The 27,244-nt window shown below is 44.1% G+C and overlaps 1 protein-coding gene across 2 annotated transcripts in view; it reads right to left on the bottom strand.

Annotated features, from left to right (window-relative positions):
* LOC144596495 (echinoderm microtubule-associated protein-like 6) overlaps nucleotides 1-27,244 on the bottom strand; it is a 207,639-nt gene that overhangs the window by 178,169 nt on the left and 2,226 nt on the right. For both annotated transcript variants that reach the window (XM_078404836.1, XM_078404837.1), the window contains exons 2-3: nucleotides 1,375-1,534; nucleotides 632-730 (exon numbers count right to left, since the gene is read on the bottom strand). In XM_078404836.1, coding sequence (XP_078260962.1) covers nucleotides 632-730; nucleotides 1,375-1,534 — 259 coding nt within the window. The remainder of the gene's footprint in view (nucleotides 1-631; nucleotides 731-1,374; nucleotides 1,535-27,244) is intronic.

The raw sequence follows: 27,244 nt of genomic DNA, 5'->3' as shown, positions 1-27,244 counted from the left end.
TGACGCAATGTGGAGAAGAGGATACAGGACAAATAAGAAATGAAAAATAAACATATTTTTGAAACCAAAGCAAAGATAGCATTGACAATTGGCAATTACTAAGCAAGAGGAGAAGCACATTAAGTATGAAGTCAAACACACAGATGAAGCAGAAAGGAGAACCTGTGCAGTCAATTGGTTAAGGCAAGGGCAAAAGACAACCACGCATGTCATTCAGAAGATTATATCGGACAGCAAAGCTACACAAACCAAAATATTTTTTAGAAAAATTATTTTCTTATATTGTATTTTCATTAACCTGTGGCATTGCTAAATAGATAATGGTTGGACCCAAACCTCTCCTGCATTGGTGCAGCACCCTGTCCTCCCCACTCCCCTCAATCCCCCCCTCCCCTCTCCCTTCTCCCCCACTCCCCCCTTCCCCCCTCCTCCCTTCCCTTTAAACTTTAAAATGTGAACAACTTTAAAGACCGATTTCAATAAAACTACTTGCATTATCACTAAAGTGGCAATGGCGAGTAAGGTGGGCCTAAAATTGTCACGCTATCGTGCACCTTTTTGGCTGAAGTTCAGTCACAAACAAGATAACAAATGAGAGTTTTAGTATATAGATAACATCTTGAATACTTACCCTGTCTGAGTGACCAGTTGCTGTTGCTACTACTTTCCCTTTTTTCCAATCCCAGATGCAGGCTGTATTTTTGGCATCTAGTCCTATGGAAGCTAAGCGCTAAAAAAAGAATTATTTCATTATTTAAGCCAATAAAATTTGAATACACAAGTAGGACAGAGGACAGAATCAAATCTGGGTCTTTGGTGTAGCAGCTGCACCACTGTGCCACCCTTAATTATTGAGAAAAAGGGCAAAATCATCTTCATGATATTGAGTATTTATTGCTGTCAATGATTGTGATATTTTTACATCATCAGATATGTATGCCAATGCCAAAACGATGAATATTGGCTGGGATTGCCCCAGACAGAGCCTACTACTCAAAGTCCTCGCCTTACAGATGCAGCTGGCCAATTAGGAGTTGCAAAATCATTCTGTGAAGTACAGCAAGTCCCTGCCCCCTGGATAGCTAGTAGAGTTGTTCAAGTGTTTTAAAATATGTTTGATAACCAGAAGTTTCCCAAAACTGTTCAAATATATTTAAATTGTTGAAAATTAAGATACAATTTGAAGTACTAAAAATAAATTAAACATGAATTAAAATAAAGAAAAAAGATCAATCAAGATGACAAATAGTCAGGTGTTCTCAGCAAAGAACTCAGTTATGGGCATAGCCAATGGAGCTCATTTTTTTTGAACTGTTACAGACTTCAGGTTGAAAATTAACCAGATAAGTGAATACCCCAATCATAAACACATACCTGTCCATCAAAATCAAAAGCCAAGCAGGCAATTCCATGTGTATGAACGTCTTTCAGAATAGAAACCATCTGTACATTGTAAGTATCCCAAATGCAGATATAGGGTTCCTTTCCAACTTGACCAGTTGCAACTAGACTTCTTTCTGGATGTAAAGCAAGGCTACAAATGAGAGCAAACATTTGTTGTATTTTAGATTTCAATACATCAGATCACCCATTTGCCCCACAACCAACTCTCTTTTCCTGTTTCCTCCTCCTCCCCCCCCCCCATCCCCCTATCTCACCCCCTCGACATATGTTGCCTGACCCACTGAGTTCCTCGGGTAGTTTGTTTTTGCTCTGAATTGTACACGTATGCATTTGTCCAAATACTGATTTGAAATTCTAATGTTCCATTTTGAGCTTTTTATTTTGAATTTGCAGATATAAATTGATGATTATTAGTAAATTCAATGGGGAAAAATAAGTAAAGAATTATTCCGTTGACTACTTCAGAAAATCACATTGATGCAAAATGGAAAATTGTGCATAGCGCACACAATGTCAAATAGTAAAATAGCAAAGGGTTGCATCACTGAATATGCCACTTTTAACATTTTTATTGCATTGCAAATTTTACAATTTATCTGAATGCCAGCTAGAGCAAAGTATTAGGATGGACCATGCAGAAACATAGAAAAACAGAAAATAAGAGCAAGAAAAGGCCATTGCATCCTTTATGAATGCTCCACCATTCATTACGATCACGGCTGATCCTCTATCGGTCTTAACTACATTCCTGCTATCTCCCCTTATACTTTGGCATTTTGCATCTAGAATTCTCCTCAAATATTTTCAGTGACTTCATCTCCAATTCCACGGGTAAAGAATGCCACAAGTTCACCTACTACTTGAAGGCATTTCATTTCATCTCAGTACTCAAATTGCATACGGAGACAGCTACCCTCTCACTCGAAACTTTCTGCCAGGGAGAAAATTCTCCTGACAACCAGTCTATCTCATCCAGTCAGAATTTGTTACATCTCAGTTAGATTGCCTCACATACTTCTAAACACTTGTGAACACTGGCTTAGTCAACCAAACCTCTCATCTTATTATAGTTATGTTGCTCCAGGAATCAATCTTGGGTACTCCTTACACTCCCTTTATTGCAGTGCATCTTTACATTCTGGGTAAAGTAAGGTCCTGTATGATTGTAACTAAACATCCTTCTTCATGTAGATAGACACAAAATGCTGGAATAACTCAGCAGGACAGGCAACATCTTTGGAGAGAAGGAATGGGTGACATTTCGGGTCGAGACCCTTCTTCAGAACTTCAGAACATTCATCCTGTCTTTATCTACCAAATTGGATAATTTCACATTTATCTATATTGTATAGCTTCTGCCATATAGTATTTGCTTACTCATTCTAATTACCTAAATCACCTCAAAGCCCATTTGTACTTTTCAACTAATTTCTACCTAGCTTTGACCCATCAGCAAACTTAGAAATATTACATCTGACTTTTTCTATTCAGATCCTTTATATATGAATAGCTGGGGCCCAACAATTCAATGTTGCATTCCTCTAGCTCATTTCAGTCTTCTGCATATTGCCAAGCACGTACCAGATATCAGTCAGGTCGATTTGGTCCATATTATTTTTAGTTTCTTTATTAAAAGTACTATCTCTACCCATGGATACTTTTTTTTGACAAAAGCAAATGATACCATTTCATTTAAAAAAAAAACCAATTAGAAGCCTCTCCTAATAAAGAATTTGAAAACATTTATAATTTATGTTTTTTTAATCTATTTTACTTAAATGGCACTTACAACTATTGTCTTAAAAAAAGTTATCTAAACTTTAAAAAAAAGATTTCAGACATCATGAGTCTTTCCAGCATTTTGGAATCATCATCTTGTGGCGGCGCCTAACGGCTGCGGCTCGCTGGCAGTCTGTTTGTCTTTTTTCCCTTTTTGTTTGTGTGTTGGTGTTGGTGTTGGTGTTGGGATGGTTTTTGTTTTTGTTTTTGTTTTTGGCTGTGTATTTGTGGGGGGTGTGGTGGGGGAAAGCTTTCTTTCTTTAGGTCTCTTCCTCGGGGCGCGGCTCAGCCGTGGGGCCTTCCATTGCCCGGCGCGGCTCGGCCGCTGGACTTAACATCGCCGGCGCGGCTCGGCCGTGGGACTTAACAGTGCCCGGTGCCGCTCGGCCGCGGGGCCTTCCATCACCCGGTACGGCCGCGGGATGTTTCAGCGCTCGGTGCGGCTCGGCCTCGGGGCCTTCCATCGCCCGGCACGGCTCGGCCGCACGACTTAACATCGCCGGCGCAGCTCGGCTGCGGGACCTAACAGCGCCCGGCGTGGCCACGGGACCTAACAGCGCTCGGTGCGGCTCGGCCGCAGGGCCTTCCATCGCCCGGTGCGGTTCGGCCGCGGGGCCTTCCAACGCCCGGTAAGGCCGCGGGACGTTTCAGCGCTCGATGCGGCTCGGCCGCGGGGACTTCCATCCCCTTGCAGGGGCTGTGCGGGTCAGTCGCCTCGGTAGGGGTCGAGCTGTCTGTCCTTGGGCATGGGGGAAGAGAGAGGAGGTTTTGTTGCCTTCCATCACAGTGAGGGGGTGTTTGGAGTCACTGTGATGGATGTTTGTGTTGGGGTCGTGTGTCTTGTGTTCTTTTTTTTTGTGTTCTGTGACTGCTGGAAATGTAATTTCGTTCGGTATCTCGGTATCGAATGACAATAAAGCTCTGTATTCTGTATCTGCGGCAGTCAAATTGTTGAGTATCAGTTGAGATTAGGCCTGCTCGCTGTAATCTCTCTTCCATTTAACATCCAAACTTTGGCAATTAAAAGATTTAATAAAGTGGGTCCATGGTTAAAGGGCATGAAGATTACAATAAATGTAATAACAAGAAACTGCAGATGCCGGTTAACACCAAAGAAACAAACAAAATGTTTGAGTAACTCAATTGGTCAGGCAACATTTCAATATAACATAAATAGGTGATATTTCGGATCAATATACCAATTATTGAGGGATTTGTAATTTGGTGCACTATAGAATCTGGGAAATAGGTGATCTATTTTCTAACATCAATATCTCCTCATCATAAAAGGCATCAATCAATCAAATAAAGATGATCACTGCAAAAATTAGACTACAAAAGTTAGAATTGATACATGGGTCTCATTTGTTTTGGTATTGATATGAAATACTTAAACCAAAGAGTAAATATTGCTTATAAACTGTTTTGTGGGGCATAGAACCAATCTGAAATTGGATCTTCGGCCTAATTTAAATAATTTCAATGCTCTTCCAGCAGCAGCCCTGCTCTCAAGGCAGGTCAAGCAATTTAATTAATTTTAAACATTAAAATTAGAGGGGATTTGGAGCAACAAAAATGTGAAACCCAACACAAATTCTGTGCTAACAGGAAGCACAAGTGCTCCTCCCGAATCTTAACAGAGTTGCTTCGCAACGCTTTCATTTGTCGTTCCCAAGACCATAAATGTTTCTTAAGGATCTATACACACATTGAGCATCATTTATGTTTTTTAATTTAGCAGTTGAGCTTGAAGCAAACACAAGGCACTTTTCATATGCAAGGGACCCAACATTTGTTTCAAGACTTTTTTTAGGGAAATTAGTGTTAAAAGATGAAATGGCACAAGTGCTCACATAAACACGAGTACTACTCAACTGCTCCACATCTGCACATTCCCCACATTATCAAAGCGTAGGTGCCAAAGGTGTGACCTGAACTCTCAATTTAATTGATATTGTGTCCCTGTCTTTTGCATCGATTACATTTATTTTCTTTCCAATATTATAACTAGCTTAACTTTGCAAAGATCTTCAACAGGCAGAAACCAAATAATTCCATGTGCGATTTTTAGCACTTCCTCATAGAATTTAATCTTAGCTATTCTCTCAAGTGAAGTAAAAGTGTAAACCCTAAACCTGAAATGTTAACTGTTGCTCTTTCCATAGATGCTGTCTGACATGTTGAGTTTTTCAAGAAATGTATTTTTCTATTACAAAAAATATTCCATTTTAACAGCTATTTGATTATTTTGATAATGTATGGGGAAATATGCCTAGTGCCCGACCAACTTTTTTTTCTCTCCATCAATACGATTAAACACTTTGCTGTTTATGGTAGTCTGTGAATATAAGAACACAAGAAAAGCCTGTCCTGCCATTCATTGCGATCATGGCCTCAGCTACTCGTTTGTGCAAGTCGCCCCTCAAGTCACCCCATCACCCCCAATTTTCAAAACCTTAAAAAATGTAACCATCTTCACATAAAATACTTTCAATGATCTAGCTTCAACAACCCTCTGGACTATAGAATTTCAGAAATTTACCATCTTCTGCAACAAGTCATTTTAACATACATAGACAATAGGTGGAGGAGTAGGTCATTCGGCCCTTCGAGCCAGCACCGCCATTCAATGTAATCATGGCTGATCATCCACAATCAATACCCCGTTTCAGCATTCGTCCCATACCCCTTGATTACGCTAGCCCTCAGAGCTCTATCTAACTCTCTTTTGAATGCATTCACTGTGTGAAAACGTTTTTCCTCATCTCAGTTCTAAATGGCCTACCCCTTATTCTTAAACTGTGGCCACTGGTTCTGGACTCCCCAAACATCGAGAACATGTTTCCTGCATCTAGCGTGTCCAATCCCTTAGTAATTTTATATGTTTCTATAAGATCCTTCTAAATTTCAGTGAATACAAGCCTAGTCGCTCCATCCTTTCATCGTATGACAGTCCCGCCATTCCGGGAATTAACCTCGTGAACCTACACTGCACTCCCTCAATAGCAAGAATGTCCTTCTTCAAATTAGGGGACCAAAACTGCACACAATACTCCAGGTGTGGTCTCAACAGGGCCCTGTACAAGTGCAGAAGGACCTCTTTGCTCCTATACTCAACTCCTCTCATTATGAAGGCCAACATGCCATTAGCTTTCTTCATTACCTGTTGTACCTGCATGCTTACTTTCAGTGACTGATGTACTAGGACACCCAGGTCTCGTTGTACTTCCCCTTTTTCCTAACCTGACGCCATTCAGATAATAATCTGCCTTCACGTTCTTGCCACAAAAGTGGATAACCTCACATTTATCCACATTATACTGCATCTGCCATGCATCTGCCCACTAACCAAACCTATCCAAGTCACCCTGCATCCTCATAGCATCCTCTTCACAGTTCACACTGCCACCCAGCTTTGTGTCATCTGCAAATTTGCTAATGTTACTTTTAATTCCTTCATCTAAATCATTAATGTATATTGTAAATAACAGCGGTCCCAGCACTGAGCCTACGGCACCCCACTAGTCACTGCCTACCATTCTGAAAGGGACTCTACTCTTTGTTTCTTGTCTGCCAACCAATTTTCTATCCATGTCCATACCCAACCCCCAATATCATGTAATTTTGCCCACTAATCTCCTGTGTGGGACCTTATCAAAAGCTTTTTGAAAGTCCAGGTACACTACATCCACTGACTCTCCCTTGTCTATTTTACTTGTTACATCCTCAAAAAATTCCAGATTTGTCAAGCCTGATTTCCCCTTCGTAAATCCATGCTGACTTGGACTGATCCTGTTACTGCTATCCAAATGCGCCGCTATTACATCTTTGATAATCGACTCCAGCATCTTCCCCACCACCGATGTCAGGCTAACTGGTCTATAATTCCCTGCTTTCTCTCTCCCTCCTTTCTTGAAAAGTGGGATAACATTAGCTACCCTCCAATCCACAGGAACTGATCCAGAACATATAGAATAAGATCTCTGTATTAAGTCCATATCTTTAATTTCCCCTCATTTGAGACTTTTCCACTAGTACAAACCTCATCTCATCTTCCGTCATGCCTCTTCTGTTCTCTCTGTTGAAGGTCCAATACCCAAATAAATTTTATCTTACCCTATTCCATTTGCCAGTTACCATCTCATTGAAACCCTTTTTTAAAAAATAAAACTGGACACTTGCTGAGAATCTGACATAAAAACATGCTTGAAGCAACACGGACCTGGTACACACTGCCAGGGGTTGTGGTGATGGCAGATATGATAGTGACATTTGAGCAGCTTTTGGAGAGGCACGTTGAAGTGCAGGGAATAGAGAGATCTGGGTCATTTACAGGCAGATGAGATAAGTATAACTTGGCGTCATGTTCGGCACAAAATATCGTGGACCAAAGGGCCTGTTCCTGTGTTGTGCTATTCTATGTATTAAAAAGTAGAACTCTCAAATTGTAATGTCTGGAGACTTAGCTTTTCTTTTACACTACTTTGTACATCATTCCTGATGTAGGGGATAAATGCATTGCTGAAGAGATGGTGCAAGAGGGAGGTTTTAGATTGTGTAATCACAGATACTGTTTCTGGGAAGGTGCATCCAAGACAGGCAGGTTGTAACTGAACCAGAACAGGTCCAAAGTTCTTGGGAGGAGATATACTGGAGCTGTTGGGAAGAGTTTAAAACAATTTGGCACAAGAACAGGACATAGCTTCGGGCAACATAGGGAATGAGGAACAACCAAGTGTATAATATAACTATGTCTCCGAGCAGAAGAAAGAAATGTAAGGTAGGATTGCACTTGTCTTAATGCAGAGTCTAAGAAGCACGCTTGTGAAATGGAGGTGATGATGGGGATATGAAATACTGCTATTACAATAATATGATGATGACTGCAACGCACTGTTCCAAGGTATAGAATCTTCAGGCAGGACAAAAAGGGAAATGTAAAAAAGATGGCAGTGTAATATTAATTTAAAAAAATCCGTAACCACAGTGTACAGGGAGGATCTCCGAGATTTTGTTACAGGGCCATATGGGTGGAGTTTAGAAACAAACGAGGTGGTCTCATTACTGGCAGCGTACTACAGTTCTCCAGTGAGAGATAGACATGCAGAGAAGTGCAAAAAATAAAGTAATTGCGTGAATTTCTACTTGCAACATTAAACTGAATTGTTTTAGCAAGAAAGGCATTTTTAAAACTCATCCAGGAGAATATTTTGTGCCAGGATATAGATAATCCCACAAGAGAAAGGTGATATTGGATTTAATCTTTGATAATGTAGCAAGAGAAGTGTGTCAGTGATAAAACTTTTGTTCGTCACAATTCCAGCCATGTAAAGATGTTACAGAGAAAGATAAGGGTAAACCAGAAGTTAAGCTTCTGAGCTGCATATAGACCAATTTCAATATAGGACAGGATCTTGCAAAAATGTATTAGGATCAGTCACTTGCTGGCATATGTACAGGTGATCAGTGGAAGTAACTCCAAAATTAAAGAGTCCAGAACTACATGGCAACAAGTAGGTGGCACTGCTGGTAGAGCTGCTACTTCATAGCACCAGAGATCTAGATTCAATCCTGACCTTGGTGCTGTCTGTATGGAGTTTGCACATTCTCTCTATAAGCACATGGGTTTCCTCCAGGTGCTCCGGTTTCCTCCTACATCACAAAGATATGTGGGTTGAGAGGTTAAGTGCCTCTGTAACTTGTCCTTAGTGTGTAGGGAGTGGATGAGAAAGTGGGATAGCATAGAACCTGTCTGAACAGATGAACAATGACCGCATGGACTCAATGGGCCAGATTGCCTGTTCCCATGCTGCATCTTTAAACTGTCCAATGATGCATTTTAATGGTAATTACAATTTCAGGTCTTTCTTTCTACTATTGTATACACTGGATTCAATGTTATATCAAGACCATGCATACTACATGCCTACTATCTAGACTCTTCAAAGAACAGAATATTACTCGATATCTTTTTTTAAATGTGTAATTTAGGCAACACCTGTCATTCACACTGGCCACTGAAATAAGTCCGTGGAAATTCTCCACTGAAAAGTGAACTAAACAGCACTTTAGCAAAACAACTACAACATGAATAACATTGAGAATTGTTAACAAAATAAAGAGGTGCAATTAAAGCATGGCTGTTCGATTAGGCGGCAGTAACACCCAAATTTGTGCTAATTCTTCCACATTATTGCAAGATAGAAACAACAATTGTGCTGTGTCATCACATATATATTTTCTCATAATCAAGGCCAGCTGAAGCTAACAAGCCCAGTTTGAATCCATCTCTGCACACCTTAACAGGAAAGTGCTGATCATCTTCAATTGTTGGTAGATGTCAAAGATTTGAGAGGAAACATTCCGAGACCAAGGCATATGGTGAGCATCCAAGTTTTCCAAATGTTTTGCAGCCCGGTGGTATGAACGTCGACTTCTCCAACTTCAGATAGCTCCTCTGTCCCTCCCTTCCCCTCCTCCTTCCCAGATCTCTCTCTATCTTCCTGTCTCCACTTATATCCTTCCTTTGTCCCGCCCCCCTGACATCAGTCTGAAGAAGGGTCTCGACCCAAAACGTCACCCATTCCTTCTCTCCCGAGATGCTGCCTGGCCTGCTGAGTTACTCCAGCATTTTGTGAATAAATCCAAATGTTTTGGTTGAGTTGCCTATCCATAGGGGCCAAGAAACGATGTTGATTCTTAATGATCAGACAGTGGATGGAAAATCCAGGAGAGTGAAGCAAAAGTTTGAGTTTAATTGCCTTGCATAAATAAAACAGTACAGCATAGGAATAGGCTCCTTTGGCTCATCCCGCTCCCTGCACTTTCATGTGCTTATCTAAATGCCACTCAAATGTCACGATTGTATCTATTTCTGCCACACATCATGATAGTACATTCAAGATACCTACCAATCTGTACAACAAAAAAAGACTCTCACATCTCCTTTAAACAATCTCCCTCTCAACATAAACCTATTAGGTGACATTAGCACCTTGGGAAAAAGACCATCTACTCCATTTATGCTTTTCAAAATTTTATTAACTTCTATCAGGCCTTTCCTCAGCCTCCGGTGCTCCAGAGAAAATAATCCAGGTTTGACCAACCTCTCCTTATAGTTAATACTCTCCAATTGAGACAACATCCAGGTGAACCTCTTCTGCATCCTCTCCAAAACCTCCACATCCTTCCTGCAATACAGTGACCAGAACTGTACACAATACTCCAAATATGGCTTAACCAATTGTTTATATTACTGCAATACAACTTGCCGACTTTTACACTCAGCACCCCAATTGAAGAAAGCAAGCATGCCGTATTCTTTCTTTACCATCCTATGTACTTGCTTTGCTATTTTCAGAAAGCTGTGGACTTGCATCGCAAGGTTTCTCAATACATCAATGCTGTTAAATGTCCTGTCATTTATTATATATTTTCCCCTTACAGTCTATCTCCAAAGTGCAACTCCAAACTCATATTTACTGGATCAAACTTCATTTCTCGACCACAGTCAACATCTGTGGATAGGGAAACAGTTAATGTTTCAGGTCAAAGACCCTTTATCAGAACCAGGAAAGAGAAAGAGCAAGTTAATTTTAAGATGCAAAGAAGTGTGTATATGCAAAATGATAGGAAAACGGATCTCTCTCTGCAAGAACAATGCTATGGCTACTGATGTATTGGTGGAGGCAATTAAAGGGTGAGAATATAAATAAAAGAGATACAAATGTTGCAAATTAGTGTTCTGGGACATGCCCTACAGGGAGGGGAGTGCAAATAGAGAGAAAAGCAAGCCAATATCACAGATAGATAGGTGAATTTTCCTTTGATGAAAAGATTGGACAAAGAGGGCTTGTATTTACTCGAGTTTAGAAAAGAGGGAAGTATCTTAGCTGAAACAAGATTTTGGGGAGTATTGATAGGGTGAATGTTATGAGGATGTTTCTTCCTGTGGGTGAATCTAGATCTATGGAAAATAATTAAAAAAATAAGGGACATTCATTTAACCGAGAGATGAGTCATCTTTTCACACTTTTGCTTTTCTGCTTTTTCTCTGAAAAAGGGTACTTTTTCCGTATATATTTTAGGTCTTTTGGGTTAATTTCTCTACGTTCCCATAGTTTTCCAGCTTTTACAGCACACTCACATAATTGATTTAAGATGACAACCACCCGAAGGACTAACAATTGTAATGTGATTATATCAAGTCCTAGTGAAATACCTACAGCTCATTACCAGGGAGAAATATAGTAATTATATATATTTTTTTTAATCGGGTGGCGCCTGCAATGGCTGCCTCGCCAACAGTCTGTCTGTCCCTTCCTTCTTTGTGTTTTAATAGTATGTGTTAAATGTATGTTTTTAATGTTCTTTAGCTTGTTTTATGTGGTGGGGAGGGGTTGGGGGAAACCTTTTCTAATCTTTTACCTGACGGAGATGCAAATTTTTTTTCCCCGTATCGTATCTCCATCCGCACTGCAGCCTAACATCGAGGAGTTGGCGGCTTTTGCTGGAGACCAACTTTTGAGAGCACCACCGCGGGTGCCTACGGGACTTTAACATTGTGGAGCCCGCGATCCCTTTGCCTGGGATCAACCTCGGAGCTCCAACCGTGGGTGCTTGCGGACGAAATAACATGGAGCTCGCGGTCTGTCAGAGACCGGCTTCAGGATATCCAAGCCGCAAGAGCTTCGACTGCCCCGACTCGGGAGTTTCGACCTCCCCGACGTGGGAGCTTCGACCGCCGGCTGCGGAAGCTTTGATCGCCCCGACAGATTGTTCGACTGTCCCGACCACGGGAGAATAAAGAGGAAGAAGGTTGGACTTTTTTGCCTTCCATCACAGTGAGGAATCCGCTGTGGTGGATGTTTATGTTAACTTTCATGTAGTTGTGTGTCTTTTCGCTTTTTTTTGTATGGCTGTATGGTAATTCGCATCTCACTGTACCTTAATTGGTACATGTGACAATAAAAGACCTTTGAAATCTCTATTAGAGAATCTATGTGCATGATAGAAACTGAGCATCATATCTGTAATGACTAACTTTACGAAAAAACATTTTGCATTCTCATCCAAATCATTTACCAAAAAAATACCAGGAACCCTGAAGAACTGGGCAGCAAGGGTATCTCCTAAGATCACAAGGCTCAATAACATTGTAGAGTATGAGATTTACAAGTTACAAAGGGACTGGCAAATTAAAAAATGAAGGTATTGCTTAATCATTAGCCTTGTACTTGATTATCAACATTGGCTCATGGATAAAAAAATACACATTAATGAGTTTAAGTTGGAGAGTAGAATGAGGGAGGCAGGCAATGAGTCAAGTCTAGAAGAAACATAAGTAGCGCACGGTAGCGCAGCGGTAGAGTTGCTGCTTTACAGCGAATGCAGCGCCGGAGACTCAGGTTCGATCCTGACTACGGGTGCTGCACTGTAAGGAGTTTGTACGTTCTCCCCGTGACCTGCGTGGGTTTTCTCCGAGATCTTCGGTTTCCTCCCACACTCCAAAGACGTACAGGTATGTAGGTTAATTGGCTGGGTAAATGTAAAAATTGTCCCTAGTGGGTGTAGGATAGTGTTAATGTGCGGGGATCACTGGGCGGCACGGACTTGGAGGGCCGAAAAGGCCTGTTTCCGGCTGTATATATATGATATGATATGATATGATATGAATGAAGATTACAACGGGTGATTGAGATGGGTAGAGTTGGGCGATGTTATGAGATGGAAATGAATAATCATACCAGATGGTATGGATTTGTAATATGAAGCCCTTCTCAGCACTATATCATTCACCAATTCTGGGAAAAGCCCACCTCAATTTCAGACAGATATCATAAAGATGTAGCTCCCGGTGGCCGAGCACTTCAACTCCCCCTCCCATTCCCAGTCTGACCTTTCTGTCATGGGCCTCCTCCAGTGCCATAGTGAGGCCCACCGGAAATTGAAGGAACAGCACCTCATATTTCGCCTGGGCAGCTTGCAGCCCAGTGGTATGAAGGGTGGGCTGAAAGATGGCAGATGGAGTTTAATGCTGATAAGTGTGAGGTGCTGCATTTTGGTAGGACAAATCAAAATAGGACGTACAGGGTAAATGGTAGGGAATTGAGGAATGCAGTGGAACAGAGGGATCTGGGAATAACTGTGCATTGTTCCCTGAAGGTGGAATCTCATGTGGATAGGGTGGTGAAGAAGGCGTTTGGTATGCTTGCCTTTATAAATCAGAGCATCGAGTATAGAAGTTGGGATGTAATGTTGAAATTGTACAGGGCATTGGTGAGGCCGAATCTGGAGTATGGTGTGCAGTTCTGGTCGCCAAATTATAGGAAGGATGTCGACAAAATGGAGAGGGTACAGAGGAGATTTACTAGAATGTTGCCTGGGTTTCAGCACTTAGGCTACAGAGAGAGGTTGAACAGGTTGGGTCTTTATTCTTTGGAGCGTAGAAGGTTGAGGGGGGACTTGATAGAGGTTTTTAAAATTTTGAGAGGGACGGACAGAGTTGACGTGGGTAGGCTTTTCCCTTTGAGAGTGGGGAAGATTCCAACAAGGGGACATAGCTTCAGAATTGAGGGACAAAGGTTTAGGGGTAACATGAGGGGGAACTTCTTTACTCAGAGGGTTGTGGCTGTATGGAATGGGCTTCCGGTGGAAGTGGTGGAGGCTGGCTCGATTTTATTATTTAAGAGTAAATTGGATAGGTATATGGATAGGAGGGGATTGGAGGGTTATGGTCTGAGTGCAGGTAGATGAGACTAGGTCAGGGAGAATGGTCGGCGTGGACTGGTAGGGCCGGACAGGCCTGTTTCCATGCTGTAGTTGTTATATGTTATATGTTATATATGTTAACATCGACTTCTCCAACTTTAGATAGTTCCTCTGTCCCTCTCTTCCCCTCCTCCTTCCCAGATATCCCTCTATCTTCCTGTCTCCACCTATATTCTAAGATATAAGAAAATAACTGCAGATGCTGGTACAAATCGATTTATTCACAAAATGCTAGAGTAACTCAGCAGGTCAGGCAGCATCTCGGGAGAGAAGGAATGGGTGACGTTTCGGGTCGAGACCCTTCTTCAGACTTCCACCTATATTCTTCCTTTGTCCCGCCCCCCTGACATCAGTCTGAAGAAGGGTCTCGACCCAAAACGTCGCCCATTCCTTCTCTCCTGAGATGCTGCCTGACCTGCTGAGTTACTCCAGCATTTTGTGAATAAATAGAGATGTAGCTGGTGCAAGTTGACAAAGAATGGCTTTGTTCTCCCAATATATTGAACATTTGATGAAGATCCATTCCACCTGAAATGTTAAACACTCCTTTTCCCATATGTACTACTTAACCTATTGTATCCCCTACATTGTGCCTTGATGCACTGCAATTTGCCTACCACCACAAAAGGCCATCTCCCTGGTCTTACACGCATCCCTGGAACACGTGGATTAGGAAGTCACCTACGTCAGACGATCTGCTCTGCTTTCAATACCATTATCCCAACCAAGCTCATCTCCAAACCTATGGATCTTTCAGTACTCCCCTCTGCAACCGGATCCTTGACTTCCTTGCCCAAAGACCATAATCAGCAAGGGTAGGTGACAAATCATTCTCGATGATAATTCCCAACACTGGTGCCTTGCAATAATGGGTTCTCGGCCCCCTTTGTATACTTCTTATACACCTACAATTGTGCAACCAAATACCAATCCAACTCAATCTACAAGTTTATAGATGACAACACCATAGTGGGCTGGATATCGAATAAAGACGAGATGGAGCACAGAAAGGAGATTAAGAACCTTGTAACTTGGCTGCAAGACAACCACCTCTCCCTCAATGTTAGCAAGACAAAGTCCGAGTGGCGGACCTGTTGGCAAGGATACTCGACAGGGGAGACCGAAGTCAGGAAGAGCCGTAGTGGTCGGTGACTCCATCGTCCGAGGGACGGACAGAAGATTCTGTGGCAGCAGGAGGGACTTGAGGATGGTCTGTTGCCTCCCTGGTGCCAGGGTTCAACACATCACGGACCGGCTTCAGAAAATCCTAGTGAGGGAAGGCGATCAACCTGAAGTCGTTGTGCACGTGGGCACGAATGATGTCGGGCGGAAGAGGAAGGAGGTGCTACAGCGGGAGTTTAGAGAGTTAGGAAAAAGACTGAGAAGTAGGACGTCGAAAGTGGTTATCTCTGGACTGCTACCGGTACCTCGTGCTGGTGAGGCCAGGAACAGAGAGATAGAGGGTATGAATTTATGGCTGAGGGGCTGGTGCAGAGAGCAGGGATTTAGATTTCTGGACCACTGGGATCTCTTCTGGGCTAGGGGTGACTTGTACAAAAGGGACGGGTTACATCTTAACAGCAGGGGGACAAACATTCTGGCAGGCAGGTTTGCTAGTGCGACACCTGCGGCTTTAAACTAAGTAGTGGGGGGGAGGGGTTAACAAATTGTGAATATGAAGATGAGGTAAAAGGGAATACAGGAGATATTGCAAAAGACTCTCGGAAGAATGGGAACAGAAGTTCTACAGGGGAAAATAAATTAAGGGCAGGGCCATTTGTGACCGATGTGAGAGGGGAGGTAAATACAGAAGTTAAAGTGTTGTACTTAAATGCGCGTAGTATAAAAAATAAAGTGGATGAGCTTGAGGCTCAGTTAGTCATGGGCAAGTATGATGTTGTAGGGATCACTGAGACATGGCTACAAGAGGACCAGGGCTGGGAACTGAATATTCAGGGGTACACAACGTATAGAAAAGACATAAGAAAATAACTGCAGATGCTGGTACAAATCGATTTATTCACAAAATGCTGGAGTAACTCAGCAGGTCAGGCAGCATCTCGGGAGAGAAGGAATGGGTGACGTTTCGGGTTGAGACCCTTCTTCAGACTGATGTCGGGGGTGGGACAAGGGAAGGATATAGGTGGAGACAGGAAGATAGAGGGAGATCTGGGAAGGAGGAGGGGAAGGGAGGGACAGAGAAGCTATCTGAAGTTGGAGAAGTCGACGTTCATACCACCGGGCCGCAAACTGCCCAGGCGATATATGAGGTGCTGCTCCTCCAATTTCCGGCAGGCCTCACTATGGCACTGGAGGAGGCCCATGACAGAGAGGTCAGACTGGGAATGGGAGGGGGAGTTAAAGTGCTGGGCCACCGGGAGATCAGTTGCGTTAATGCGGACCGAGCGCAGGTGTTCAGCGAAGCGATCGCCGAGCCTGCGCTTGGTTTCGCCGATATAAATAAGTTGACATCTAGAGCAGCGGATGCAATAGATGAGGTTGGAGGAGGTGCAGGTGAACCTCTGTCTCACCTGGAAAGACTGTTTGGGTCCTTTGATGGAGTTGAGGGGGGAGGTAAAGGGACAGGTGTTGCATCTCGTGCGGTTGCAAGGGAAAGTGCCCGGGGTTAGGGTGGTTTGGGTAGGAAGGGACGAGTGGACCAGGGAGTTGCGGAGGGAACGGTCTCTGCGGAACGCAGAGAGGGGAGGGGATGGGAAGATATGGCCAGTGGTGGGGTCCTGTTGTAGGTGACGGAAATGTTGGTGGATGATATGTTGGATCCGCTGGCTGGTGGGGTGGAAGGTGAGAACGAGGGGGATCCTGTCCTTGTTGCGAGTGGGGGGAGGGGGAGCAAGAGCGGAGCTGCGGGACGTAGAAGAGACCCTAGTGAGAGCCTCATCTATAATGGAGGAGGGGAAGCCCCGTTTTCGGAAAAACGAGGACATCTCGGAAGCCCTAGTCTGAAACACCTCATCCCGGGCGCAGATGCGGCGTAGACGGAGGAATTGGGAGTAGGGGATAGACTTTTTGCAGGGGACCGGGTGGGAAGAAGTGTAGTCCAGATAGCTGTGCGAGTCGGTGGGCTTGTAGTAAATGTCCGTCACTAGTTTTTCTCCTGTGATGGAGATGGTGAGGTCCAGAAACGGGAGGGAGATGTCAGAGATAGTCCAGGTATATTTAAGGGAAAAGACAGACAGGTGGGCAGAGGGGGTGGGGTTGTTCTGATGGTAAGGAATGATATTCATTCCCTTGCAAGGGGTGACATAGAATTAGGAGATGTTGAATCAGTATGGATAGAAATGAGAAATTGTAAGGGTAAAAAGACCCTAATGGGAGTTATCTATAGGCCCCCAAACAGTAGCCTCGACATAGGGTGCAAGTTGAATCAGGAGATAAAATTGGCGTGTCAAAAATGTAATGCTACGGTGGTTATGGGAGATTTCAACATGCAGGTAGACTGGGAAAATCAGGTTGGAAATGGACCCCAGGAAAGAGAGTTTGTAGAGTGCCTTCGAGATGGATTCTTAGAACAGCTTGTACTGGAGCCTACCAGCGAGAAGGCAATTCTGGATTTAATGTTGTGTAATGATCCTGATCTGATAAGGGGACTAGAGGTAAAAGAGCCATTAGGAGGCAGTGATCACAACATGATAAGTTTTACTCTGCAAATGGAAAGGCAGAAGGGAAAATCGGAAGTGTCGGTATTACAGTATAGCAAAGGGGATTACAGAGGCATGAGGCAGGAGCTGGCCAAAATTGACTGGAAGGAGGCCCTAGCAGGGAAGACGGTAGAACAGCAATGGCAGGTATTCCTGGGAATAATGCAGAGGTTGCAGGATCAATTTATTCCAAAGAGGTGGAAAGACTCTAAGGGGAGTAAGAGACACCTGTGGCTGACAAGGGAAGTCAGGGACAGCATAAAAATTAAGGAGAGGAAGTATAACATAGCAAAGAAGAGTGGGAAGACAGAGGATTGGGACTCTTTTAAAGAGCAACAAAAGTTAACTAAAAAGGCAATACGGGGAGAAAAGATGAGGTACGAGGGTAAACTAGCCAATAATATAAAGGAGGATAGCAAAAGTTTTTTTAGGTACGTGAAGAGGAAAAAAATAGTCAAGGCAAATGTGTGTCCCTTGAAGACAGAAGCAGGGGAATTTATTATGGGGAACAAAGAAATGGCAGACGAGTTAAACTGTTACTTTGGATCTGTCTTCACTGAGGAAGGTACACACAATCTCCCAAATGTTCTAGGGGCCGGATAACCTAGGGTGATGGAGGAACTGAAGGAAATCCACATTAGGCAGGAAATGGTTTTGAGTAGGCTGATGGGACTGAAGGCTGATAAATCCCCAGGGCCTGATGGTCTGCATCCCAGGGTACTTAAGGAGGTGGCTCTAGAAATAGTGGAAGCATTGGAGATCATTTTTCAATGTTCTATAGATTCAGAATCAGTTCCTGTGGATTGGAGGATAGCAAATGTTATCCCACTTTTTAAGAAAGGAGGGAGAGAGAAAACAGGTAATTATAGACCAGTTAGTCTGACATCAGTGGTGGGGAAGATGCTGGAGTCAATTATAAAAGACGAAATTGCTGAGCATTTGGATAGCAGTAACAGGATCATTCCGAGTCAGCATGGATTTACGAAGGGGAAATCATGCTTGACAAATCTACTGGAATTTTTTTGAGGATGTAACTAGGAAAATTGACAGGGGAGAGTCAGTGGATGTGGTGTACCTCGACTTTCAGAAAGCCTTCGACAAGGTCCCACATAGGAGATTAGTGGGCAAAATTAGGGCACATGGTATTGGGGGTAGGGTACTGACATGGATAGAAAATTGGTTGACAGACGGAAAGCAAAGAGTGGGGATAAATGGGTCCCTTTCGGAATGGGAGGCAGTGACCAGTGGGGTACCGCAAGGTTCGGTGCTGGGACCCCAGCTATTTACGATATACATTAATGACTTAGACGAAGGGATTAAAAGTACCATTAGCAAATTTGCAGATGATACTAAGCTGGGGGGTGGTGTGAATTGTGAGGAAGATGCAATAAGGCTGCAGGGTGACTTGGACAGGTTGTGTGAGTGGGCGGATACATGGCAGATGCAGTTTAATGTAGATAAGTGTGAGGTTATTCACTTTGGAAGTAAGAATAGAAAGGCAGATTATTATCTGAATGGTGTCAAGTTAGGAGGAGGGGGAGTTCAATGAGATCTGGGTGTCCTAGTGCATCAGTCAATGAAAGGAAGCATGCAGGTACAGCAGGCAGTGAAGAAAGCCAATGGAATGTTGGCCTTCATAACAAGAGGAGTTGAGTATAGGAGCAAAGAGGTCCTTCTACAGTTGTACCAGGCCCTGGTGAGACCGCACTTGGAGTACTGTGTGCAGTTTTGGTCTCCAAATTTGAGGAAGGATATTCTTGCTATGGAGGGCGTGCAGCGTAGGTTCACTAGGTTAATTCCCGGAATGGTGGGACTGTCGTATGTTGAAAGGCTGGAGCGATTGGGCTTGTATACACTGGAATTTAGAAGGATGAGGGGGGATCTTATTGAAACATATAAGATAATTAGGGGATTGGACACATTAGAGGCAGGAAACATGTTCCCAATGTTGGGGGAGTCCAGAACAAGGGGCCACAGTTTAAGAATAAGGGGTAGGCCATTTAGAACGGAGATGAGGAAGAACTTTTTCAGTCAGAGAGCGGTGAAGGTGTGGAATTCTCTGCCTCAGAAGGCAGTGGAGGCCAGTTCGTTGGATGCTTTCAAGAGAGAGCTGGATAGAGCTCTTAAGGATAGCGGAGTGAGGGGGTATGGGGAGAAGGCAGGAACGGGGTACTGATTGAGAGTGATCAGCCATGATCGCATTGAATGGCGGTGCTGGATCGAAGGGCTGAATGGCCTACTCCTGCACCTATTGTCTATTGTCTATTATTGACTTCAGGAAGTGAACTGGAACACACCTTCTATCTCCGACATCTCCCTCCCGATTCTGGACCTCACCATCTCCATCACAGGAGACAGACTAGTGACGGACATTTATTATAAACCCACTGACTCGCACAGCTATCTGGACTACACTTCTTCCCACCTGGTCCCCTGCAAAAAGTCTATCCCCTACTCCCAATTCCTCCGTCTACGCCGCATCTGCGCCCGGGATGAGGTGTTTCACACTAGGGCTTCAGGGATGTCCTCCTTCTTCAGGAAACGGGGCTTCCCCTCCTCCATTATAGATGAGGCTCTCACTCGGGTCTCTTCTACATCCCGCAGCTCTGCTCTTGCTCCCCCTCCCCCCACTCGCAACAAGGACAGAATCCCCCTCGTTCTCACCTTCCACCCCACCAGCCAGTGGATCCAACAAATCATCCACCAACATTTCCGCACCTACAACGGGACCCCACCACTGGCCATATCTTCCCATCACCTCCCCTCTCTGCGTTCCGCAGAGACCGTTCCCTCCGTAACTCCCTGGTCCACTCGTCCCTTCCTACCCAAACCACCCCAAGCCCGGGCACTTTCCCCTGCAACCGCACGAGATGCAACACCTCAGGTCAAGTCAAGTCAAGTTTATTTGTCACATACACATACACGATGTGCACTGAAATGAAAGTGGCAATGCCTGCGGATTGTGCACAAAAATGAAAGTGTTGAATGCTGAACTAAAGTCAATGAACAGCATCCTCACATAGCCCCCCTGGCTGTCCAGATGAGTGTGCAGAACCTGGGAGACCACATCATCCGTGGACCTGTACGGACGGTATGCGAACTGCAGTGGGTCCATGTTGCGAGGAAGGAGGGCACAGATGTGCTTCTTGATTAGCCTCTCGAAGCATTTCATGACAACCGAGGCGAGGGCCACCGGTCGGTAATCATTTAAACACGCTGGAGAGGCATTCTTTGGCACCGGTACAATGATGGATCTTTTGAAGCATGCAGGGACCACGGACTTGGCCAAGGAGAGGTTGAATATTGTGGTGATATCTGTCCCTTTACCTCCCCCCTCAACTCCATCCAAGGACCCAAACAGTCTTTCCAGGTGAGACAAAGGTTCACCTGCACCTCCTCCAACCTCATCTATTGCATCCACTGCTCTAGATGTCAACTTATTTACATCGGCGAAACCAAGCGCAGGCTCGGCGATCGCTTCGCTGAACACCTGCGCTCGGTCTGCATTAACCAAACTGATCTCCCGGTGGCCAAGCACTTCAACTCCCCCTCCCATTCCCAGTCTGACCTTTCTGTCATGGGCCTCCTCCAATGCCATAGTGAGGCCCACCGGAAATTGGAGGAACAGCACCTCATATTTCGCCTGGGCAGTTTGCAGCCCAGTGGTATGTACATCGACTTTTCCAACTTTAGATAGTTCCTCTGTCCCTCCCGTCCCCTCCTCCTTCCCAGATCTCCCTCTATCTTCCTGTCTCCACCTATATCCTTCCTTTGTCCCGCCCCCCTGACATCAGTCTGAAGAAGGGTCTCGACCCGAAACGTCACCCATTCCTTCTCTCCCGAAATGCTGCCTGACCTGCTGAGTTACTCCAGCATTTTGTGAATAAATCCCAGATGTACTAGTGGACAGAGGTCCTAGGGTGACGGAGGAACTGAAGGAAATTCACATTAGGCAGGAAATTGTGTTGGGTGGACTGATGGGTAGACTGAAGGCTGATAAATTCCCAGGGCCTGATGATCCGCATCCCAGGGTACTTAAGGAAGTGGCTCTAGAAATCGTGGACGCATTGATGATCATTTTCCAATGTTCTATAGATTCAGGATCAGTTCCCGTGGATTGGAGGGTAGCTAATGTTATCCTACATTTTAAGAAAGGAGGGAGAGAGAAAACGGGAAATTATAGACCAGTTAGCCTGACATCAGTGGTGGGGAAGATGCTGGCATCAATAATAAAAGAAGAAATTGCAGAACATTTAGATAGCAGTAACAGGATTGTTCCGAGTCAGCATGGATTTACGAAGGGGAAATCATGCTTGACTAATCTTCTGGAATTTTTTGAGGATGTAACTAGGAAAATGGACAAGGGAGAGCCAGTGGATGTAGTGTACCTGGACTTTCAGAAAGCTTTTGATAAGGTCCCACATAGGAGATTAGTGGGAAAAATTAGAGCACATGGTATTGGGGGTAGGGTACTGACATGGATAGAAAATTGGTTGGCAGACAGGAAACAAAGAGTAGGGATTAACAGATCCCTTTCAGAATGGCAGGCAGTGACTAGTGGGGTACTGTAAGGCTCGGTGCTGGGACCGCAGCTATTTACAATATACATTAATAATTTAGATGAAGGGCTGAAAAGTAACATTAGCAAATTTGCAGATGACACAAAGCTGGGTGGCAGTGTGAACTGTGAGGAGGATGCTATGAGGATGCAGGGTGACCTGGACAGGTTGTGTGAGTGGGCAGATGCATGGCAGATGCAGTTTAATGTGGATAAATGTGAGGTTATCCACTTTGGTGGTAAGAACAGGAAAGCAGATTATTATCTGAATGGTGCCAAGGTAGGAAAAGGGGAAGTACAAAGAGATCTGGGTGTCCTTGTTCATCAGTCACTGAAAGTAAGTATGCAGATACAGCAGGCAGTGAAGAAAGCTAAGGGCATGTTGGCCTTCATGACAAGAGGAGTAGAGTATAAGAGCAAAGAGGTGTTATACTCTGCTGTTGTACAGGGCCCTAGTGAGACCACACCTGGAGTAGTTTTGGTCTCCAAGTTTGAGGAAGGACATTCTTGCTATTGAGGGAATGCAGTGTAGGTTCACTAGCTTAATTCCCGGAATGGCGGGACTGTCATATGTTGAAAGACTGGAGTAACTGGGCTTGTATACACTTGAATTTAGAAGGATGCGAATAGATCTTATTGAAACAGAAAAGATTATTAAGGGATTCGACACGGTCGAGGCAGGAAACATGTTCTCAGAGTTGGGGGAGTCCAGAACCAGGGGCCACAGTTTAAAAATAAGGAGTAGGCCATTCAGAACAGAGATGAGGAAAAACATTTTCATTCAGAGAGTTGTAATTCTATGGAATTCTCTGCCTCAGAAGGAAGTGGAGGCCAATTCTCTGGATGCTTTCAAGATAGAGTTAGATAGAGCTCTTAATAATAATAATAATAATAATATTTTATTTATATAGCGCTTTTCATATACTCAAAGACGCTTTACAGAGATTTTGAGAACATAGGGAAATTAATAAATAGATAAATAAGTAAATAAATAAATGAACAGAGAAAGGAGACAGTAGGTGAGGTGACCTTCAGTGGTTGAAGGCAGTACTGAACAGGTGAGACTTCAGCGATGTTTTGAATGTGGTGAGTGTGGGGGAGTCTCTAACGGTTTGGGGTAGTGAGTTCCATAGGGTGGGAGCAGCGATGGAGAAAGCCCTGTCCCCCCAGGATCTGAGTTTAGTCCGGATGTGGGGGGATAGGAGATTGGCAGCGGCAGAGCGGAGGGTGCAGGTGGGAGTGTGCCTGTGGAGGAGGTCGGTCAGGTAGGATGGGGCCAGGTTATGGAGGGCTTTGTAGGTTATGAGGAGGATTCTGTACTGGATTCTCTGGGGGATGGGGAGCCAGTGGAGTTTATAAAGGACGGGGGTGATATGGTCACGGATCGAGGTGTGTGTGAGTAGACGGGCAGCGGAGTTTTGAATGTATTGAAGTTTATTGATGATTTTTGAGGGTGCGCCATAGAGGAGGCTGTTGCAGTAGTCCAGACGGGAGGTGATGAAGGCGTGGATGAGGGTTTCTGCAGCTGTGGAGGAGAGGGATGGACGGAGACGGGCAATGTTTTTGAGGTGGAAGAAGGCTGTCTTTGTGATGTGTTTGATGTGTTTGTCGAAGGAGAGGGTTTGATCAAGGATGATTCCAAGATTCCGGATGTGAGGTGAGGTGGATACTGGGAGACCATCAATGTTGAGGATGAAGTTTTGGGTGGATTTGGTGAGCATTTTTGGACCAATGATGATGATTTCAGATTTGTTGCAATTGAGTTTGAGGAAGTTTGATTGAAGCCAAGATTTTATTTCAGTAATGCAGTTTGTCAGTGTAGAGTGTGTGGTGGAGGAGATTGACTTGGTGGAGATGAGGAGCTGGATATCATCGGCGAAGCAGTGGAAGTTGAGACCATGACGGCGGATTAATTGACCAAGGGGGAACAGGTAGAGGATGAAGAGGAGGGGGCCAAGGACTGAGCCTTGGGGGACACCTTGGGGGAGGGGAGCGGTGGGGGATTTACAGTTGTTAATGGAGATGAACTGGTGTCTGTCAGAGAGGTAAGATTTAAACCAGGATAGGGCTGTGCCGGTGATGTTAAGGGAGGTTTCAAGTCGGGTGAGGAGAATGGAGTGATTTATGGTGTCAAAGGCGGCGCTGAGGTCAAGTAGGATGAGGATGTTGAGGTTGCCAGCGTCGGAGGAGAGGAGAATGTCGTTTGTGATTTTGAGGAGCGCAGTTTCAGTACAGTGGTTTGAGCGGAATCCAGATTGGAAAGTTTCATACAGGTTATTGGTAGAGAGGTGGTATTTTAGTTGGGAAGCTACAGCACGTTCCAAAACTTTGGACAGAAAGGGTAGGTTGGAGATTGGTCTGAAGTTGTTTGGGGTGTCAGGGTTTAGACCAGGTTTTTTCAGAATGGGGGTGACAGCAGCGATTTTGAGGGATGGCGGGACGATGCCAGTGGACAGGGAGGAGTTTATTGTTGCAGTGATAAGTGGAGAGAGAGCAGGAAGGCAGGCCTTGACAAAGCTGGAGGGGATGGGGTCCAGAGAGCAGGTGGCAGTTTTTATTCCTGTGAAGAGGTCAGAGAGGTCGGTGGTGGAGATTGGGGAGAACTGAGGCAGGGGCTGACAGGATAAGGGGGGGCAGGTGGTTTGAGGGGGAGCAGGTGCGTTGGTGGTTAAGGTGCTGTAGATGTTGTCTATTTTGCTTTGGAAGAATGAAAGGAAAGTGGTGCATTTGTCAACTGTGAATGATTGGGAGATGGTGTCCAGGGGGCTGAGGAGTTTGTTTATTGTAGAGAAGAGTGTTTTGGGGTTTCCGGAGCCAGAGTGAATTATTTGAGAGTAGTAGGTGGAGTGGGCATGGGAGAGGGCATCTTTATAGTGCTGTATGTGGTCTTTGTAGGCTTGGGAGTGAATTGTGAGACCTGTTTTGTTGCGGAGTCTTTCAAGTTGACGGGCATGAGTTTTCATCACGCGGAGTTCAGGGGTAAACCAGGGAGCAGAGTGGGTGAAGGAAACTGTTTTGGTTTTTATAGGTGCAAGCTGGTCGAGGCAGGAGGAGAGAGTGCGGTTGTAGTAGTCAGTGAGGTCAGAGGGGCTGTGGAGGTCAACGAAGGGAGAGGCGGACATTATTTCAGAGAGGGAGGATGAGAGCGAGGTAGGTGAAACAGAGTTCAGCTTGCGGAAGTTTATTTTGCGTTTTTGCTTTGGAGCTGGGGTGGGAATGTTGACGGACATGGTGATGGCTAAGTGATCAGAGAGGGTGGGGTCGGAGCCAGAGAGGTGATGTAGATTTAGTCCAGTGGAGCAGACAAGGTCCAGAATGTGCCCACGGTTATGGGTGGGAAAATTTACGTGTTGAGTGAGGTTAAAGCAGTTGAGTATTTCAGTGAAGTCAGCGGTTATTGTGGAGTCAGTGGAGTCCATGTGGATGTTGAAATCACCGAGGAGGAGGATTGAGGGGGAGAGAGAACAGAACTGGGTCAGAAAGTCAGAGAAGTCAGAAAGGAATGATGGGTGTGGTTTGGGAGGGCGGTAGACAACTGCCATGACTAATTTTGTGTGGCCAGAGAGTTTGAAAGCCAGGTGTTCAAATGACGGAGCAGATGAGATGGAGATGAGGTTGATCTTGAAGTCCTGTCGGTGAATTACGGCAATCCCACCACCTCGGCCTTCCGAGCGTGGTTTATTGATGTAGGAGTATCCGTTGGGTGTAGTGAGGTGTAATGATAGCGGAGTCAGGGGGTATGGGAGAGGGCAGGAACGGGGTACTGATTGTGGATGATCAGCCATAATCACATTGAATGGTGGTGTTGGCCCGAAGGGCCGAATGGCCTACCCCTGCACCTATTGTCTTTATTCGTTGGATGGAGGCATGCTATTATAGAAATGAATAAAATCATGAGGGGCACAGGAAAGGGAAACGGAATCAAAAGTTGAAGGACATAGGTTTAAAGAGATAGGCGAAAAGATTGGAAAAAGGTATGAGAGAGGTAACAGAGCAATGCATTAACGAACAAGCTACCTGAAGAAAGTGGTTGAGGAAAGTACAATAATAATATTTAAAATTTTTGGACAGATACTTGGAATCAGCGCTGATTAAAGGCGGCCAACGTGCAAAACAACATCTTCACCACCCTTACTACCTGTGACAGTATTTTCAGGGAATGATATATTTGTACTCGTATATAATTTGAGATTTAGAGGGACATGGGTCAAATACAGGAAAAAGGGACTAGCTTAGAGGGTCAGCCGAAGTGCTTGTTTCTATGCTATATTACTTTATGACTGTATCCAAACCAACTTTTCCCAGTTCCAATGAGGGTTCATAGATGTGAAACTGTCTGTCTGCCCCCCCCCCCCCAAGATGATTTTCAGCATATGCAACTTTTTTGATATTTACTTTAAATTATTTTTATGACTGTATCCATTATTTTTATGAACTGTATTTTTAAAACGTAAATACCACAATAGCATGGCATTTTTAATCTCAGGTTTCTGCAAAATAAATGCAAACATCTTGATAGAAAGAAGAAATACTTAAATTGGAAATGGGAAATGAATTATTACAGTACGAGGATCTTGCTGAAGGAACACTCTGTTAATTTCAAAAATCACACTACATTCACGTCTTGAAAACTGAAGGTAATGAACTCCTAAACCACTCAGTATAGAATTCAGAGATATAACTGGTGCAGAATAATTCTTATATGGAAGACTTGGAAACAGTGGCTGCTGCAGGCAAAATTATACAGAGCTAAGGGTAGACATTACTAAAGCTCTGGATTTGATTTGAATGATGAAATATTATATTCTATGTAATGAAAAGTGAAAGGTTAGTGACTTCTGATCCCAGTCAAAAACTGTTTAGAAACTTGTTTTAAAATCAAAGTATAAGTCTTTAATTTCCAAAATTTAATATTGCATTCACTTTAAGATGTTAAAATAACTTGCAATTTTTAAGATCTGCACAATTTAAATTCAATAGAGCTCAAACTTTAGGCAAATAAAGCTGAAAGTGCACTAGAACAGTATGCTTTCAGCTTTCTAGGTATTCTCATTTTATTGGAATTTGTGGATTA

The sequence above is a fragment of the Rhinoraja longicauda genome, chromosome 9 (genome assembly GCF_053455715.1).
Source record: "Rhinoraja longicauda isolate Sanriku21f chromosome 9, sRhiLon1.1, whole genome shotgun sequence".
Classification (NCBI taxonomy): Eukaryota; Metazoa; Chordata; class Chondrichthyes; order Rajiformes; family Arhynchobatidae; genus Rhinoraja; species Rhinoraja longicauda.
This window is presented reverse-complemented; position numbering and strand designations above follow the sequence as displayed.